Source organism: Quercus lobata, chromosome 4, assembly GCF_001633185.2.
Source record: "Quercus lobata isolate SW786 chromosome 4, ValleyOak3.0 Primary Assembly, whole genome shotgun sequence".
NCBI classification, from domain to species: Eukaryota; Viridiplantae; Streptophyta; class Magnoliopsida; order Fagales; family Fagaceae; genus Quercus; species Quercus lobata.
Window position 1 is genome coordinate 93,158,523 of NC_044907.1, and position 15,968 is coordinate 93,174,490.

Below are 15,968 nucleotides of genomic sequence, written 5' to 3' on the forward strand. Positions count from 1 at the left end.
TATTTAAAGCATTAACGACGACTATATGCCGTCGCAAAAGACCAAATTTCTTGTAGTGTTACCATCAAACAAAAACGTTAATTGGTTTTTTTTTTTTATGCACATAGGATTTGATGATCCTTTATTAAAAGAAATTGGGACGGGAAAGATGAACAAATAAAACATCACTCCATTATCTACCATATTTTAAAAGAAATTGGGATACTCAAGTCCCTCTTTTAAACATGATCTTCAAAACATTTGTCTCTAAGACCCCAAGCATGTAGCATGGTCCACATGAAAGAGTACTATACAGGACCACAGATGGATTACCAAACTTGCTGATTATCAACATCAAGATTTGCTATTTAGTGCATGTGATATGGCCATCAAACACATGACGACAAGCCCCACGAATGACACAAAGCTAATCTACCTAAGAAGCCTTTTGAGCAAAGCCTTCGTATGCTTGATTTTCAATTGAGCCTTCCAATGAATTCAAACAACCAGCATTGCACCTTCTTTTCCATTTTCTATATAAGAACCCAAAACATTTGATGATCTTTCCTCTCGTTCCTTAAGTTTTTCTAGTGTCTCTACCTTTCTCTTGTGCACCAATACATCATGTTCAACTTTCAACCTTGTTTTTTCAACATCTTAAAGATATTGTTTCTTCTAATTGTTTTTGTCCTCCCCACTATAGTTTCTGGAGATTGTACATGTGATGCTGAGGCCACAAAGAACAACAAAAATGATGCACTTAAATATAAAGTAGTTTCAATAGCTGTAATTCTTTTTGCTGGTGCTGTGGGAGTAAGCATTCCATTGTTAGGCAAGAAAATCCGAACACTAAGGCCTGAAAATGACATCATTTTCACGATCAAAGCCTATGCAGCTGGTATAATTCTAGCAACTGGGTTCATTCACATACTACTGGATGCATTTGCGAGTTTGACATCACCATGCCTTAATGAAAATCCATGGGGAAAATTCCCTTTTACCTGCTTCATTGCCATGGTTTCTGCTATAGGAACATTAATGGTGGACTCATTCGCAACGAGGTTTTATAAGAGGCAATCTAAGCAGGTAAATAGAGTAGATGAAGAGATGCATGAAGAGCATGAGGGACATGTACATGTTCATACACGTGCCACACATGGTCATGCTCATGGCTCAGCCACACATCATGAGGATTTGAATCTGGCAGAGCTAATCCGTTTTTGGGTTATATCACAAGTAAGGTTAATTTCAGATTAATTGTTGGGTGATATTGGCTTATGGGGTATCTTATATTAGTTTGATTTTAGAATCAGATTTTAATGAACTTTGGAGGGTGTGTTTTCTTAGGTATTGGAGTTGGGAATTGTGGCTCATTCAGTGATAATTGGAATATCATTGGGTTCTTCTCAAAGCCCTCAGACAATAAAGCCTCTACTAGCAGCATTGTCTTTCCATCAGTTTTTTGAGGGTATGGGGCTTGGTGGCTGCATCGCTCAGGTATCAGATTTCTTTTTTCTTTTCTTTTTTTCTTTTTCTTTTTTTAGTTAAAAAAAAAAGTAAGTAGAGGGTGACTAGTGTGGTTTCTCTACTTGGACGTGACCATAATAACACCCTATCCGCTCCCAAGCAAGACCCTATACTCCCGGTCTGTGAGAAACTTACTTATTATTTTTTAGATTATTTGAAATAGGGATAGAATATAAGGATCACCAACACACAGCTAACTGTTAAGGCTCAAACCCAAGTCCTGAGACTTGTTGGCCCAGTATATTACCAACTAGGCCACCTGAATGTTGGTTTAGATTTCATCTGGGATGCACGGACGCGGCTCCCAGGCCGTCGCACCCGCGTCCAACGCGGCGACGCGGGAGGGACGCCGCAGACCGCGCGTCCGTCTCGCGTCGTGCCGCGTCGCGCCACGTGGCGGATCCCGACTCGGGCCGACGCGGGTCGACGCGGCCAAAGTCGGCGCCGACGCGGCCGAAATCGGCGCCGACACGGCCGAAATCGGGCCGACTCGGTCCGTATCGGCCGTATCGGCCTGTATCGGCCGAAACGGCCGAGTCAGGCCGAAATTCAAAAAAAAAAAAAAAAAAAAAAAGGTGCAAACGCACCGTTTGACTTAAGGGGTCTTAACCTAAATACCCAGACCCCTTAAGTCACTCACGCTTCATCCAAATCTCCTCTAGCACTCCGTCCCTCATCTCCCTTTGCCTTCTCTGTGTGCTACTGTGCTTCACTGCTTCGTCCCTCATCTCTGTGTGCTCCGTCCATAGTGATTGCTGTGTGCACACTGCACTGCTTCAGCCTTTAGGTGTGCTCTCTCTGCTCTTTTCTTGAATTTTTATTCTTTGTTCTTTACGATTTCTCTCTTTCAAATTGCTTAGAAATAAATCTGTGAATCTGAAAATTTATGTGCTTGACTGCTTGCTGTGTTTTTTTGCTTGTTTTTTCAATTCTTGTGGGAGTTAAAGGGTTTTGTTAACCTATGATTTGTGATTTGTGGTTTGTGGGAGTTAAAGGGTTCTGTGTTTTTTTTGCTATGAACCTGGTTACTGTGTTTTTTTTACTGTGAACTTGGTTTGATTTATCATTAATTTATTTAGTTAATAGTTATTATTTGTAGGTTATTTGTGGGAGTTAAAGGGTTTTTTTGGTTTTGTGGTTTTGTGTTTTTTTGCTGTGAAGTTCACAGTGTGAACCTGGCTGCTGTGTTTTGTTGCTGTGAACTTGGTTTGATTTATCATTAATTTGTAGGTTAAATTGAATCTATTGAATTTACAATGGACGAAGTTAATAGCACAGAAAGTTCACAAGAAGTGTCAAATGCTGAATCCCCTCTTTGGCAGTATGTGACTAAAGTAGAAAAACCAGCTGGTGCATCTGTGAAATCTGGTGGAAACACATATTTTAAGTGCAACTATTGTGATAATGTTTTTATGGGATCCTATTCTAGGGTTAAGGCTCATTTATTACAAATTTCTGGCAAAGGTATTAGAGCATGTCGTAATGTGTCAAAGAGCCATAGGTTGGAAATGCAGCGAATGCATGATCAAGTTGAGGCTAATAAGTTAGAGCAAGAACAGAGAAGTCATATTCCCTTACCCCCACCTCCCCCAGGCCGTGGGATACCTATTTCCCCATTTCGGAGACAAGAAGGGAGTGATAGTAGTCATAGTACAAATCCGGGTGATGCTAAGAGGAGGAAGGTGACTATGAATACTACTTTGGAGAAAGCATTTCAGAATAATGCTAGACATGATTTAGATAGTAGAATTGCTAGGATGTTTTACACCGGTGGGCTTCCGTTTAACTTTGCAAGGAACCCACATTATCGTAGTTCCTATGCATTTGCTGCTACTCATAGCATTCCGTGTTATCTTCCTCCTGGATACAATGCTTTGAGAACAACACTTTTGCAAAAGGAAAGAGCTCATGTTGAAAGACTCTTGAAACCAATTAAGGACTCTTGGCTTGAAAATGGTGTAAGTATAGTTTCTAATGGATGGTCAGATCCACAAAGGAGGCCTCTTATTAATGTTATGGCTGTATCAGATGGGGGTCCAGTGTTTATAAAGGCAATTGATGGGTCAGGTGAGTTCAAAGATAAGCATTACATTGCTGGGGTGTTGAAGGATGCTATAAAATAGATTGGACATGAAAAAGTTGTCCAAGTCATCACTGATAATGCAAATGTGATGAAGGCTGCTGGAGCTCTTATTGAGGGTGAGTATCCTAAAATATTTTGGACACCTTGTGTTGTCCACACTCTCAATCTAGCTTTGAAGAATATTTGTGCAGCAAAAAACACTGAAAAGAATGAAGTTACATATGAGGAATGTAGTTGGATTACACGTGTTGTTGATGATGCATCCTTCATACGTGTTTTTATCATGAACCATTCTATGAGGTTGGCAATGTTTAATGAATTTTGTCCATTAAAATTGCTCCAAGTTGCTGATACTAGATTTGCTTCGGTGGTTGTAACGTTGAAAAGGTTGAAGTTGATAAAAAGATGCCTTCAAGCCATGGCTATTAGTGACCAATGGGCTTCTTATAGGGAGGATGACGTTGGAAAAGCTCAAAAGGTGAAAGATATGATTCTAAGTGATCTTTGGTGGGACAATATTGATTATATCCTTGAATTCACGGCACCCATTTATGATATGCTACGAATAGCCGACACAGATAAGCCTTGTCTTCATCTTGTGTATGAGATATGGAATTCCATGATAGAGAAGGTGAAAGCAGTGATATATCGGCATGAAGGCTTGGAAGAGGATCAATATAGCTCATTTTGGGGTGTGGTGTATGATATACTCATTGATCGGTGGACTAAAAATTCTACACCACTACATTGCTTGGCTCATTACTTAAATCCTAAGTAAGTACATTTATTATCTATTTTCCTTAGTTCACCCTTTTAGTAAAACATACGTTTGATCTATATTTGTTTTTTAATCTTTAACTAGGTATTACTCCATTGAATGGATTTCGGAGAATCCAAAACGCATCCCTCCACATCGGGATCATGAAATTTCTATGGAAAGAAGCAAGTGTTTGGAGTGATACTTTGAAGATGAGAATGACTTAACGGTGGTGAAGTATGAGTTTGCTAAATTTTCAGGAGGGAGGTTTCCTTCACCAAGTGCCTTGACGGATAGGTGGACCTTACTACCTTTGGTTTGGTGGCAATACCATGGCTCCGCATTTCCAACTCTTCAAACCCTTGCCCTTAAACTTCTTGGACAACCTTGCTCATCCTCATGTGCTGAGAGAAATTGGAGCACGTACAAATTCATTCATTCCTTAAAAAGAAACAAAATGGCTCTTGCACGCGTTGAGGATTTGGTATATGTGCATTATAATCTTCGACTCTTGTCAAGGCGCAATGAAGAGTACATACATACCACAACAAAGATGTGGGATATTGCAGGAGACTCTTGGAATGAGAGCGACATGCATGGAGGAGCTGGAATTCTTGAGAATGCAGCTCTTACACTTGATGAGCCAGAGTTGGAGGCTATAGTTATTGGGAATGTTAACACTAGTGCTACTACTAGTGAAAGTGAAGTTCGAAGTGAAGCTATTGATCTTGAGGATGATGATATTTGTGTTTGATTGTTTTGTTGATTATCTTTTATTTTGTTTTAGTTTCAAACTTATGAGTTGTATTCTAATTTCCAAACATCATGGAATGTTTTAGTTTCAATATTGTGGATTATATTTAATTTATGAACATCATGTTTTAGTTGTTATCTACTATTGCTCTTAAATTTGGTATTTGTTTATATAATGTGAAAAAGTAAAAGTATGCTTAGCAATATATTAAACATATATTATAAAAATATTTTTAATAATTTTTTAATCGCCGAGTCCTGCCGCACCCGCACCCACCTTTTTCAAAAATTGCCGAGTCCCGCACCCGCACCCGCACCCGCACCCGAGTCTCGAAACGCACCTGTGCTTCATAGGATTTCATTCTATAGCCATGACTCCCTGACCTCTCAAGTGGGGCTCTGTTAATTGGCAAAATTGTGAACCATTTGCATTTGTTATAAGCAATATTCTGCATCTATGAATTCTATGCATAAGTTCAGTTATAGCACTGAAACTTAAAGTAAGCGCAGAGAGAAAGAGAGAGAGACTAATATCCTCGGAATAAGCACATCATTTCTTTAATAATTGTTAATGCTAATGAGTAATATAATCTAACACTACTATAGTTTTTGAAATGTCAATTAAAAATATCGCTAGCCGTACATCCAGTATGTCAACTTTCAAGCAATCAATTTAATTTTTTTTTTTAAATCAGCTTATAGAATACCTAATCAGCCGTACATCCAATTTGCCATTTTTTAAATCAAGGTTAGAAATATTCTATCCTTAATCTACCACTCTCCCGGACCAAAGATGTCTTTGGCTGTGTAGTAAACCAACACATACTGCCATAAGTCTAGAGTAAAACAATTTATCAGAGGTGTTATTACTTCTAATAACAACTTGATATCCACAGTTATGAAAAAGATTGTGAATAATTTTGTGTAACTAGTATTACGTTTCATGCTAAGATATGCTTTCGAAGTTTTTATTTTATCTCTTATTTAAATACACTTTTGGTTACAATATAGGCACAGTTCAAGACTAGGTCTGCAGCACTTACGGCAACATTTTTCTCCCTCACAGCCCCTGTAGGAATTGCAATTGGTATTGGAATATCAGGTGTTTACAATGAGAATGGCCCAACTGCTCTGATTGTTGAAGGGATTTTCGATGCTGCTTCGGCTGGGATTTTGATTTACATGGCGCTTGTTGACCTATTAGCAGCCGATTTCATGAACCCAAGAGTGCAAAACAACTTGAGGATCCAATTAGGGGCAAATGCATCACTTCTTCTAGGGGTTGGTTGTATGTCTGTGTTGGCCAAATGGTCTTGAATTTTTTAGCACCACATATTTTGCTATGCAATTATACAAGCTAAGAATGTCCATCACAAGTCCTATAAAGAAAGGAAAACAAATAAAGTTCATAGCATAGAGAATGTTTGATTCATTTATACTGAATTATTTACCAAGAGGGTCTACTTACTATTAAAAAATGCTAGGACCATAACTGAGGTCACAACTTGTACACTTGGCAATTTGTGAGTGACGGAGTAAAAGTTGTCCATATGAGTTCACCACTCACAACTCGCCATGTGGACAAGTTGTGGTAAAGTTGTGATTATAGCATTACAATAACCCTAGAGAACCAAAAATTTCACACATCTGTTTTTGCACCCTCCCTTTTTTCTTGTGTTGTGGTGGGTTCCAAAAGAGATGAATATCAGTTTTTATGTGAGATTATGTGAAATAGTAAGTGAATAAGTCAATGCCTCTACCAACATGGCCTCCAGCATACAATTCCATCTTGCATTATTCTTTCTTAACTTCTTTCTATCTATCTAATTATTATTATTATTGAATAAATGAAGAAAGGGATTTAAAACTAGGTTCTCACTATTGTGGGAATCAAATAATGTCATTGAGATACAAGGCTCTTAGCATCTTACATCACATTTTTCAAAAAAAAAAAAAAAAGTTTCCAAAACAAGTCAGTAATTACGTAAAGTTTGAACTAAGAAGAAAGGGAGTATGGAGTTTATATGTGTAATCCAAAGCCAAACCCAAAAGGACACAGAACAAAGTTAATATGTGTAATCTCAAGCCAACCTCAAATGGAGTATTATATGCTTGCGTTACAATAAACAAAACAAGTAATCTTCTTTTTCATTCCCTTACACAGAATTCAAACATCACATCTCCACTCATGTAACTCTTACTATTTGACACTTTTGAGTTGTCAGTTTATAATAGCCCAAGTCCATGTATGGGCTTTAGGCATATTCTTCAATTCCCCTCTTACAGGGGCCAAATCGGCTATTTACCACTTTACGCAGAAATTATTAGCAACATACCACTATTTGTAAAATAAGTAGCAATATACCACTTTTTTGAAACTCGAGTTTGCTGTGTAAATCGAGTTTTAAACACTCAAGTTTCACAAAAAACTTGTGTTGATGTGGATTTTTTTATTGAAAAAATGTCACATGGAACTCGAGCTTGGTAAACTTGAGTTCCATGCAACACAATTCTTGAGCTTACCAAACTCGAGTTCTTTGTAAATACAAAACTCGAGCGTAATACTCTTTTCTTTTTCTTCTATGGTACTCAAGCTTACCAAACTCGAGCTCCTTGTAATATTGAACTCAAGTTTGACAAGCTCAAGTTTTTTATACTTTTTTTTCGATAATCAACAAATAAACATAAACATAAAAATAAGTAGTTTTTTTTCATTTGAATGCACAGACATATGTTTTTATTTATTTAAATAGAAATATTGTAAAATATAGAAATTTTAATTTCAAAATATTAATTTTTAGGCCACTCATACACCTCCATTGTTTGCAAAATAAGTAGCAATATACCATTTTTTTGAAACTCGAGTTCATGAAACTTGAGTTTGCTGTGTAAATCAAGTTTTAAACACTCGAGCTTCATAAAAAAAAAAAAAATAAATAAATAAAACTTGTGCTGACGTGGATTTTTTTATTGAAAAATGCCACATGGAACTTGAGCTTGGTAAACTCGAGTTCCATGCAACACAATACTCAAGCTTACCAAGCTTGAGTTCTTTGTAAATACAAAACTCCAGCGTCTCTTTTTTTTTTTTTCTTCTATAGTACTCGAGCTTGGTAAGCTCGAGTTCCTTGTAATATGGAACTCGAGTTTGGCAAGCTCAAGTTTTTTGTACTTTTTTTCGATGATCAACAGATAAACATAAACAAAAGTAATTTTTTTCATTTGAACGCACAAACATATGTTAAATAGAAGCGTTATAAAATATAGAAATTTTAAGTTCAAAATATTAATTTTTAGGCCACTCATACCCCTTGTTCATTCATTTTTAACACACTCATCAATTTCTAACTTCTCGAAAGCGTTATGGTCAAATTGGTTAAAATATTGTGGGTTACAATGAGAAATTAGAACAACATGTAAAAGAAAAATCTCACTCTATTTTTAGCCATGGGCACACCAAAAGAAGTTTAAGCTACATATTGTTACTCTATCAATCCTGTTTCAAATTACTATATGGTCAAATGATTGATAAGTATTGCAGAAAAAGTGGACCACTCAGATAGGAAGAAGAACTTACGTCTTACCACGTCTGGATATGTAAGTTCTTGACTTGCAGTTTTTCTAAGAGGAATGTGAAAGATTTTTTGTAGTGTTTCAAGAACTTATATATCCAAATGTGGTAAGATGTAAGTTCTTCTTTATATACGAGTGGTCCACTCTTTCTACAATACTTATCAATCATTTGACCATACAGTAATTCGGAACAGGATTGAAAAAGTAACAATGTGTAGCTTAAACTTCTTTCAGTATGCCTATGGCTAAAAATGGAGTGAGATTTTTCTTTTACATGTTGTTCTAATTTCTCATTGTAACCCACAATATTTTAACCAATTTGACCATAACGCTTCCAAGAAGTTAGAAATTGATGAGTGTGTTAAAAATGAATGAACAAGGGGTATGAGTGGCCTAAAAATTAATATTTTGAAATTAAAATTTCTATATTTTATAACGCTTCTATTTAACATATGTTTGTGCGTTCAAATGAAAAAAATTACTTATTTTTATATTTATTTTTATTTGTTGATTATCAAAAAAATAAAAGTATAAGGAACTCGAGCTTACCAACTCGAGTTCCATATTAAAAGGAACCCGAGCTTGGTAAGTTCGAGTACCATAGAAGAAAAAAAAAAAGACCATTACGCTCGAGTTTTGTGTTTACAATGAGCTCAAACTTGGTAAGCTCTAGTATCGTGTTGCATGGAACTCGAGTTCCATGTGTCATTTTTTCAATAAAAAAATCCACGTCAACACAAGTTTTTTTTATATGAAATTCGAGTGTTTAAAACTCGATTTACACAACAAACTTGAGTTTCATGAACTCGAGTTTCAAAAAAGTGGTATATTGCTTCTTATTTTGTAAACAGTGGTATGTTGCTAATAATTTCCGCGAAAAGTAGTAAATGGCCAATTTGGCCCTCTTGCAAGAATAAAAGTCTAAAGCCAAAATATGACTTATTTTAAGAAGGTTACAACCCATTACACACTCATTTTCACGATTATCCTATATTTTGACTAGTTGTTTGTTGCTTTTATATAAACCCACTACTTTTTTTTATAAACATTCACAATCTACCACATCAAATAATTATAAACATAGATATGAAATTGATTGTGGTCTTAGAATGTTTCCCAAAATATATGACTACATTTTGTATCTCAATAAACACATATTTTGCTTGGATTGAGAAAATGGAAAAAGCGAAGTGGGAAAGAAGTGGTTATAATATCTTAGTTTAAGTATATATTCCGGTCATTCCTTTCTTCTCCTCTTATCTCTCCTACTAAACATGCCCATAATTTGTAAACCAAGCAAAAAGGAATTCTCTTTCCTTTTTATTTTTTGTTTATGTTTGCATAAATTCACTATCGTCTATGGTTGATTGATAACCCTTTAAGGTGCTCCTTCATACAAAATGGGGGAGATAATACAATCATCCTTGGTGGGAAGGTAGCCTCCATGAGTGGTGTGCACGGCCAACCCTATGCAGTACACTTTGAGAGTACCATATGTTTTGTATTTGGTCATAAATCCCATCAAACTACCTTTTTTCCTTTTTGTGAAATAAATCTACACTTTCACAGTGGAATAATATATGTCTCAATTACTCTCCGGTTCGAGAAATTATAAGGTCCTTATGGTGGACAAGTGACGTAGTCCACCATTCCACTAAAAGACTATCACCTGTTTAAAATTGCTGAATTAGAAAAATTTTTTAAACAGAAACTAATTACTGACTCAACAATTCTAAACAAATGAAAATTTTTTAGTGGAATGGTGGACAAGTGACGTGGTATACCAAAGGACTATATAATTTCTCCTCCAGTTTAGCATTTCAAGTAGAAATTTTCAGAATCAATGTTAAGGTTATGAAATTTCAGAATCTACCATTATATCAAGGGATTTTTATCATTGTCATCTTTTTTTCTTTTTTTTTTTCTTTTTTAAAAGCTAAGGTTATGCCACTTCCTGCATGTCTTGCAAATAAATAAATAATTTGGTTAGAGGATTTCAAATTAAACCTTTTTCCATATATTATTAATTAACTCCTATAGTTTAAACAAAGTTTCAAATTAATAAATCCTATATTTTCATAAGTTATAAATTAACTAGCATATAAATACCCTGGAAGTATGACACCACAGTTCTCTTGCATATTTGAACTCTTTGCACTTTTTCTCGAAGATGCATACTTTCATGTTATCTTTTTAATTTTTATCAACTATATAACTACCCTTTCAATATAAAGCAATGTTATTATTGTGTCCAAGAAAGCAGAGAACTACTCTAAAGAGTGGTAAATGCAAGAATAATGAAGGCATTTTGAACATTTTATAAAGTTGGGCATGAATGATATATTCTTTGACTTTTAGCTTCAAGGACTTTGTTGGAAACAGGTTAGTCCATGCATCTATCATTGGAAAAAGATTTGTTTCCCTTCAGTCATCCAATGGCAGTACTTAAAAAGTTCATTGCATTATGCAACAAAGCCTTATCCTCCACAACATCATTGTATGGAATCAATAGTAGAGCATAAGTAGCATGATAAACCACTCTCTTAAAAATTCATTGCGCTTCTTTTTTTTCTTCTTTTTTTAATGCTATGATGACCATATTTGATGTTTTTCGATATCTTAAGTTGATATATATATATATATATATATATATATATATTTTTTTTTGGTAAGTTGATAAATTGTTATTAGAATAACATCACTTTCACTACAGCCATCACTTACATCACTTTTATTATTTACCAATAAAAATACACCATATCAATAATTGTGAAAACAAAAATTGTAAACAATGTACTTCCCTAAACTTTATCCTTTATATTTAAAATAAAATGAGCAGGACTAGACATTGAGGCAAAAAGAATAAAACATCAACAGGCTTGGTATAATACCAGGTTTAGACTTTAGAGGTACAAAGGTATTTTAAGCTACAGCTGCAAGAAACTCAAGTTCCAAGCTACATCACAGACCCAAGATTGCTTTTGATCTTGCAAATGTCTTCTAAATTGGCTTGCAACTGCCAGTTTGATTTCTTTTGGTATAGGCACATAGCTTCCTCCTCTCTGCCTGTAAGAAGAACCACCACTCTTATGAGAGCTATGTTCTTAGCAGTTAATTGTGCTTCCACGGTAGCTAAAAAAAATAAAAAATTTGCATTCTTTTCATTTGTTTCCCAGATGTACAATGTTTTCATGATTCTTTCACCCTCACGGTTTCTACAGAGTCCAGACAAAAGCAGAATTCCCCCCATCTTCTTCTCCTGCTTTCCCTTCCCTCCCTGTTACCAAAATAACCCTGCATATTACTGCATTATTAGAAATATTTAATTTTAAAAAAAGAAAGACAAAGTCAATTGAGGCAAGAAATAGGCTATGGTTACAGCTTTTATGTGTCATCAGGGCCAAAAAATTGGTCCTATTTCGTAGGGGCTTTGGTTTAGCTCCCTAATACATGTTTAAGTTGTACAGAAATATATTGTGTGTATGGTTTGTAGCACTATGATTATGTCTTTCATTCCTCCTTTATACACATCAAATCAAATTTCATAATCTGATAAGAAAAATCATCATAAAAGAAATGCACATCTGTGTATGGTTTCTTCTAACATTACTCACTCTTATCTCCTTGATAACATTTAAATTTATGACCCATAAATCCGATCCATGGTAAAGGATAGAAGAACACTTTACCTTATAAATCCGATCCATAATAAGTCAAACTGTAGGCCTCCATCTTTAAGAGGAGAAAAGGTACCATTAAACTGAAAAAGCTATTTGTAAGACTTATCAAATCCTGAAAATAAATATTGAAATAAGTATTTCTTGACTACATAAAGGATAACAAGAAAAGCCCAATGAAAAATATATAATCGATAAAGGAACACAGGGCACTTTCAGATTTTGGATAGCTTAACAATTACATTTAGGCTGAAAATTATAGTGCAAGTGAAAACAAGGGCATTAACAAAAACAAAAACCCTCATACAAAAGTTGCTCCAAGCCTGCAGGAATCCAGAGATTCTTCATTTACCACAAGCCCAAAGTTATTAGAATTTATCAGTGCAAAATTAGCCTGCCAGCTACACACATATCCCTTTTTTTTTTTTTGGAGGGTTATCGGATAGGGAGTTTGTTAATAAGAATCTCCACATCTGCTTACAGAAGTTACAACAACGCCATATCTACAGATGATTCATTATTAGCTCAGTTGCATAAGGTAGAGAAGCACAGCCACTACAAAACAATTCTATACCACCATGTCATGCCCACATCCTTTTCTTTTCTTTTTCTTTTTGATAAAAAATCAAATTTTATTGATATAAAGAAAATAGTCTCACCAAAGAATACATGTCCATATCCTAGTTGACACAGTATCTTCACAAAAGAGATACCTAACTTGACAATTTAAATATTCTTGCCTGCTGGATAAGAACAAGGCAAACTTGTACTTCTCAAGTGGGAACTATTAGATTTAAAATGTACTTACAAGGAATACCAATGACAACTTGAACTTCCAAAGGATTTAAAAAGAATTAGATCCCAGCCTGCTATTCCTGCTTTACTGATAGCAACCAAAATCAATTTGCCTTCTTTTTCTTTGCCTTTCCCCCTCTAATCTCTTGAGACTTTGTAAGTGAGAACTATTGGAAATTTCACAATGTTTATGAACATAGAACACCAATGATAATATGTGTTCTAATATATTTTAAATCTTGATTTGAAGTTAAAAGCCTAAAACCTAATTCAACTCCATCAGTTTTTTACTAGATTAGTATGTTTGTAGAAATAACAAAGTTTTGAACAATACACCTTGACAATATATTTTTAGTGATGGTCTTCAGGATGTGTAATGTTAAGCCAGTTGCTTTTAGTAATTTTAGTCTGATTTTCCATTACATGTGCTTCTCTTCTTTTTTTCTCTTTTAAAACATTATATTAGTCTTTAATCCCATTATTAATATCCATAACAGATAGAATCTTTATTATTGAAAGAATGAAAACTAATCTTATTTCTATAAGTGTAGGCTAATTTAGTTTGTAATTTGTCTGAGTTGTACCAAAAACTTATTATTCAATCTTTTCTTATTGATTGGGAAGAGTTAGAGATTAAGGAGTTTATGATCAAAGGAGAGCTATCCTGTTATGCAGCCTAATGGGGGGGGGGGGGGGGGGGGGGAAGAAAAGCAAAAGAAAAGATCACCCCAATACCCGTAGTTCTCTCTTGGGCTTAAAAACACAGAAACAATTGAACAAGTAAATCATGTGACACATGTACAACTAGCTTAGCCAATAAAGTCTAGGTGTGTTCTAATGGTGTATTCATTTTTTTTTTCTTTTCTATTTTTTCTCTCAATATAGAGTATAGACAGAACACACCGCTTGCCATCGAATTGACTGTTTTTCTCTTTTAAAAAAAAAAAAAGACTAAGAAATTTTTTTCAAACAAATGAGAAAAAGATGATAAAAGCAAGACAAAAACACACAGCTATGCTGCAAATTCCAATCAAAGGACACCAGCTCAATCTAAAAGGGAAAAAAAAAACTTCAGAAACTACAAGTCTACAACTACCTAATAGGCTAATATAGAGTGCAAAACAGAAGCTGCTAACCTCCAGAAACTACTCAAAACTGTCTTTTGTCTTTTCTTTTTGGATAATTCAATTGTTATAGTAAGTGGGGGAGGGGGGATTTGAACCTTGGTTCTCTTCATAGAGGAGACAGGCAATGCCACTGAGCTACAATGCTCTTGGCTACTCAAAACTGCTTGAATTGATCTTTTGAACCCTCTTTCTAGCCAACAATCTGTATCTCATATCATGCATGACAGTTCTTTTTCTTTCTTTTTTTGGGTTCCCGGCCTAGATATTACATTTGACTTAAATTTACTGCAATGATGGTCCAAGTTACGTGTTGAAATCAAATGCACCCATAATGGGTGTTAGCTTCATTTCATACAATACAACCATTGCATAGATATTTACATTGTGGATTGCAACAGAAAAATAGCTGGACTAGATACTACATCATCAATTTATATATCAAATAATAGTCACAACCAAGCAGGGCGGTGCAAGGGGACCCCTAAAATATAGCCACATGTACCTGATTTTCTGGATCCTCAATTTCTTTGAGGTCTAAATTCTGTAAAATATGTTCTTCACCAGAGTTGATATTTGCAATTTCATTGACAAGAAAAATGTTATCTTCAGAATCTCAACAGCAGAATACACTATTCAATCCAAATTTAGTGTATATTATGGAAAGACAAACAATTTAAATCAGAAGAACAGAATTGCTACTGAGTAATAAAATTAGCATTCCCTTGGTTATTATACTCAGCTATAGGACAGTAAAAAGAGAATCTAACAACACTGCAACAGAATAATTTTCAAATTTTTCGAATTTTACAAGTAGTCCAAATTCGTTTTCATTTATATATTAATATAATCAATATTACCTATGTAAAAATAGAGAAAAGACACTGCAGACAAAGGCATTCCTTTACTTGGTTTAAAGAGGATGCCTTTTTGATAGACCCATTTTGGCCAAGCAGATTATGCCAACGCCAATCGTCAAATTATCAACAATGAGAAGTGTATAGCGACATCAATAATAAAAGCAGGACTGATTTTTGTTTTTATTTTTTTGAGGATCAGAAAGTTCAGGGGAGAAAAGGTTGTTGTGCCAGAGAAGTAACAATAGGTTTTAGCTTGTCTAATCTGCTCTCTATAACCCACCTGCTTACATGAGGATGGAAAATTGTACAAACAAAAGATGATATTACGCTTCCTTGCATTATTTTAAGCAAGAAGCTATCTCAATGACTGACAATTTAATGGATTTTTTTCTTGACACCATGGTCAAGTAAGAACCACTATCCACTAGTAACAAGGAAAACCAGTGATTCCAGATTAAAATGATTTTTTGCCAAAATAGGAGTTGCCTCTAGTTGAGTATGCCAACTTATCTTGTTACACGTGCCAACCTTTGACCCTGCTATAATAAAAATTTCAAGAAAATGCCAGTTCATGATATAAAGATAGTTGAAAATGGTATGAATTTATTAATCTTCAAAGTGACTATCACACCATAATTGGTGCAATCACCTAAAAATTACATTACCTGTATATTTGTCTTTGTATGGTTGGCAGTCTTGAAAGGTAGTGAATTGATCTGCATTTCTGGAAGGAGGTCAAAAATGTATTGGATGAAACATACAGGTAATATATATATATATATATATATATATATATTTCAGAGAAATAGAAAATGTAACTAAATATACATAGCAAACTAT

The 15,968-nt window shown here is 34.9% G+C and overlaps 1 protein-coding gene across 1 annotated transcript; it reads left to right on the forward strand.

Moving 5' to 3' along the window:
- The first annotated feature begins 603 nt into the window (after window positions 1-603).
- LOC115983643 (zinc transporter 1-like) lies at window positions 604-6,416 on the forward strand. The gene is made up of 3 exons (XM_031106374.1): window positions 604-1,215; window positions 1,327-1,476; window positions 6,111-6,416. The coding sequence occupies exons 1-3, from the start codon at window positions 604-606 to the stop codon at window positions 6,414-6,416; spliced, it is 1,068 nt and encodes a 355-aa protein (XP_030962234.1).
- Window positions 6,417-15,968: the final 9,552 nt, after the last annotated feature.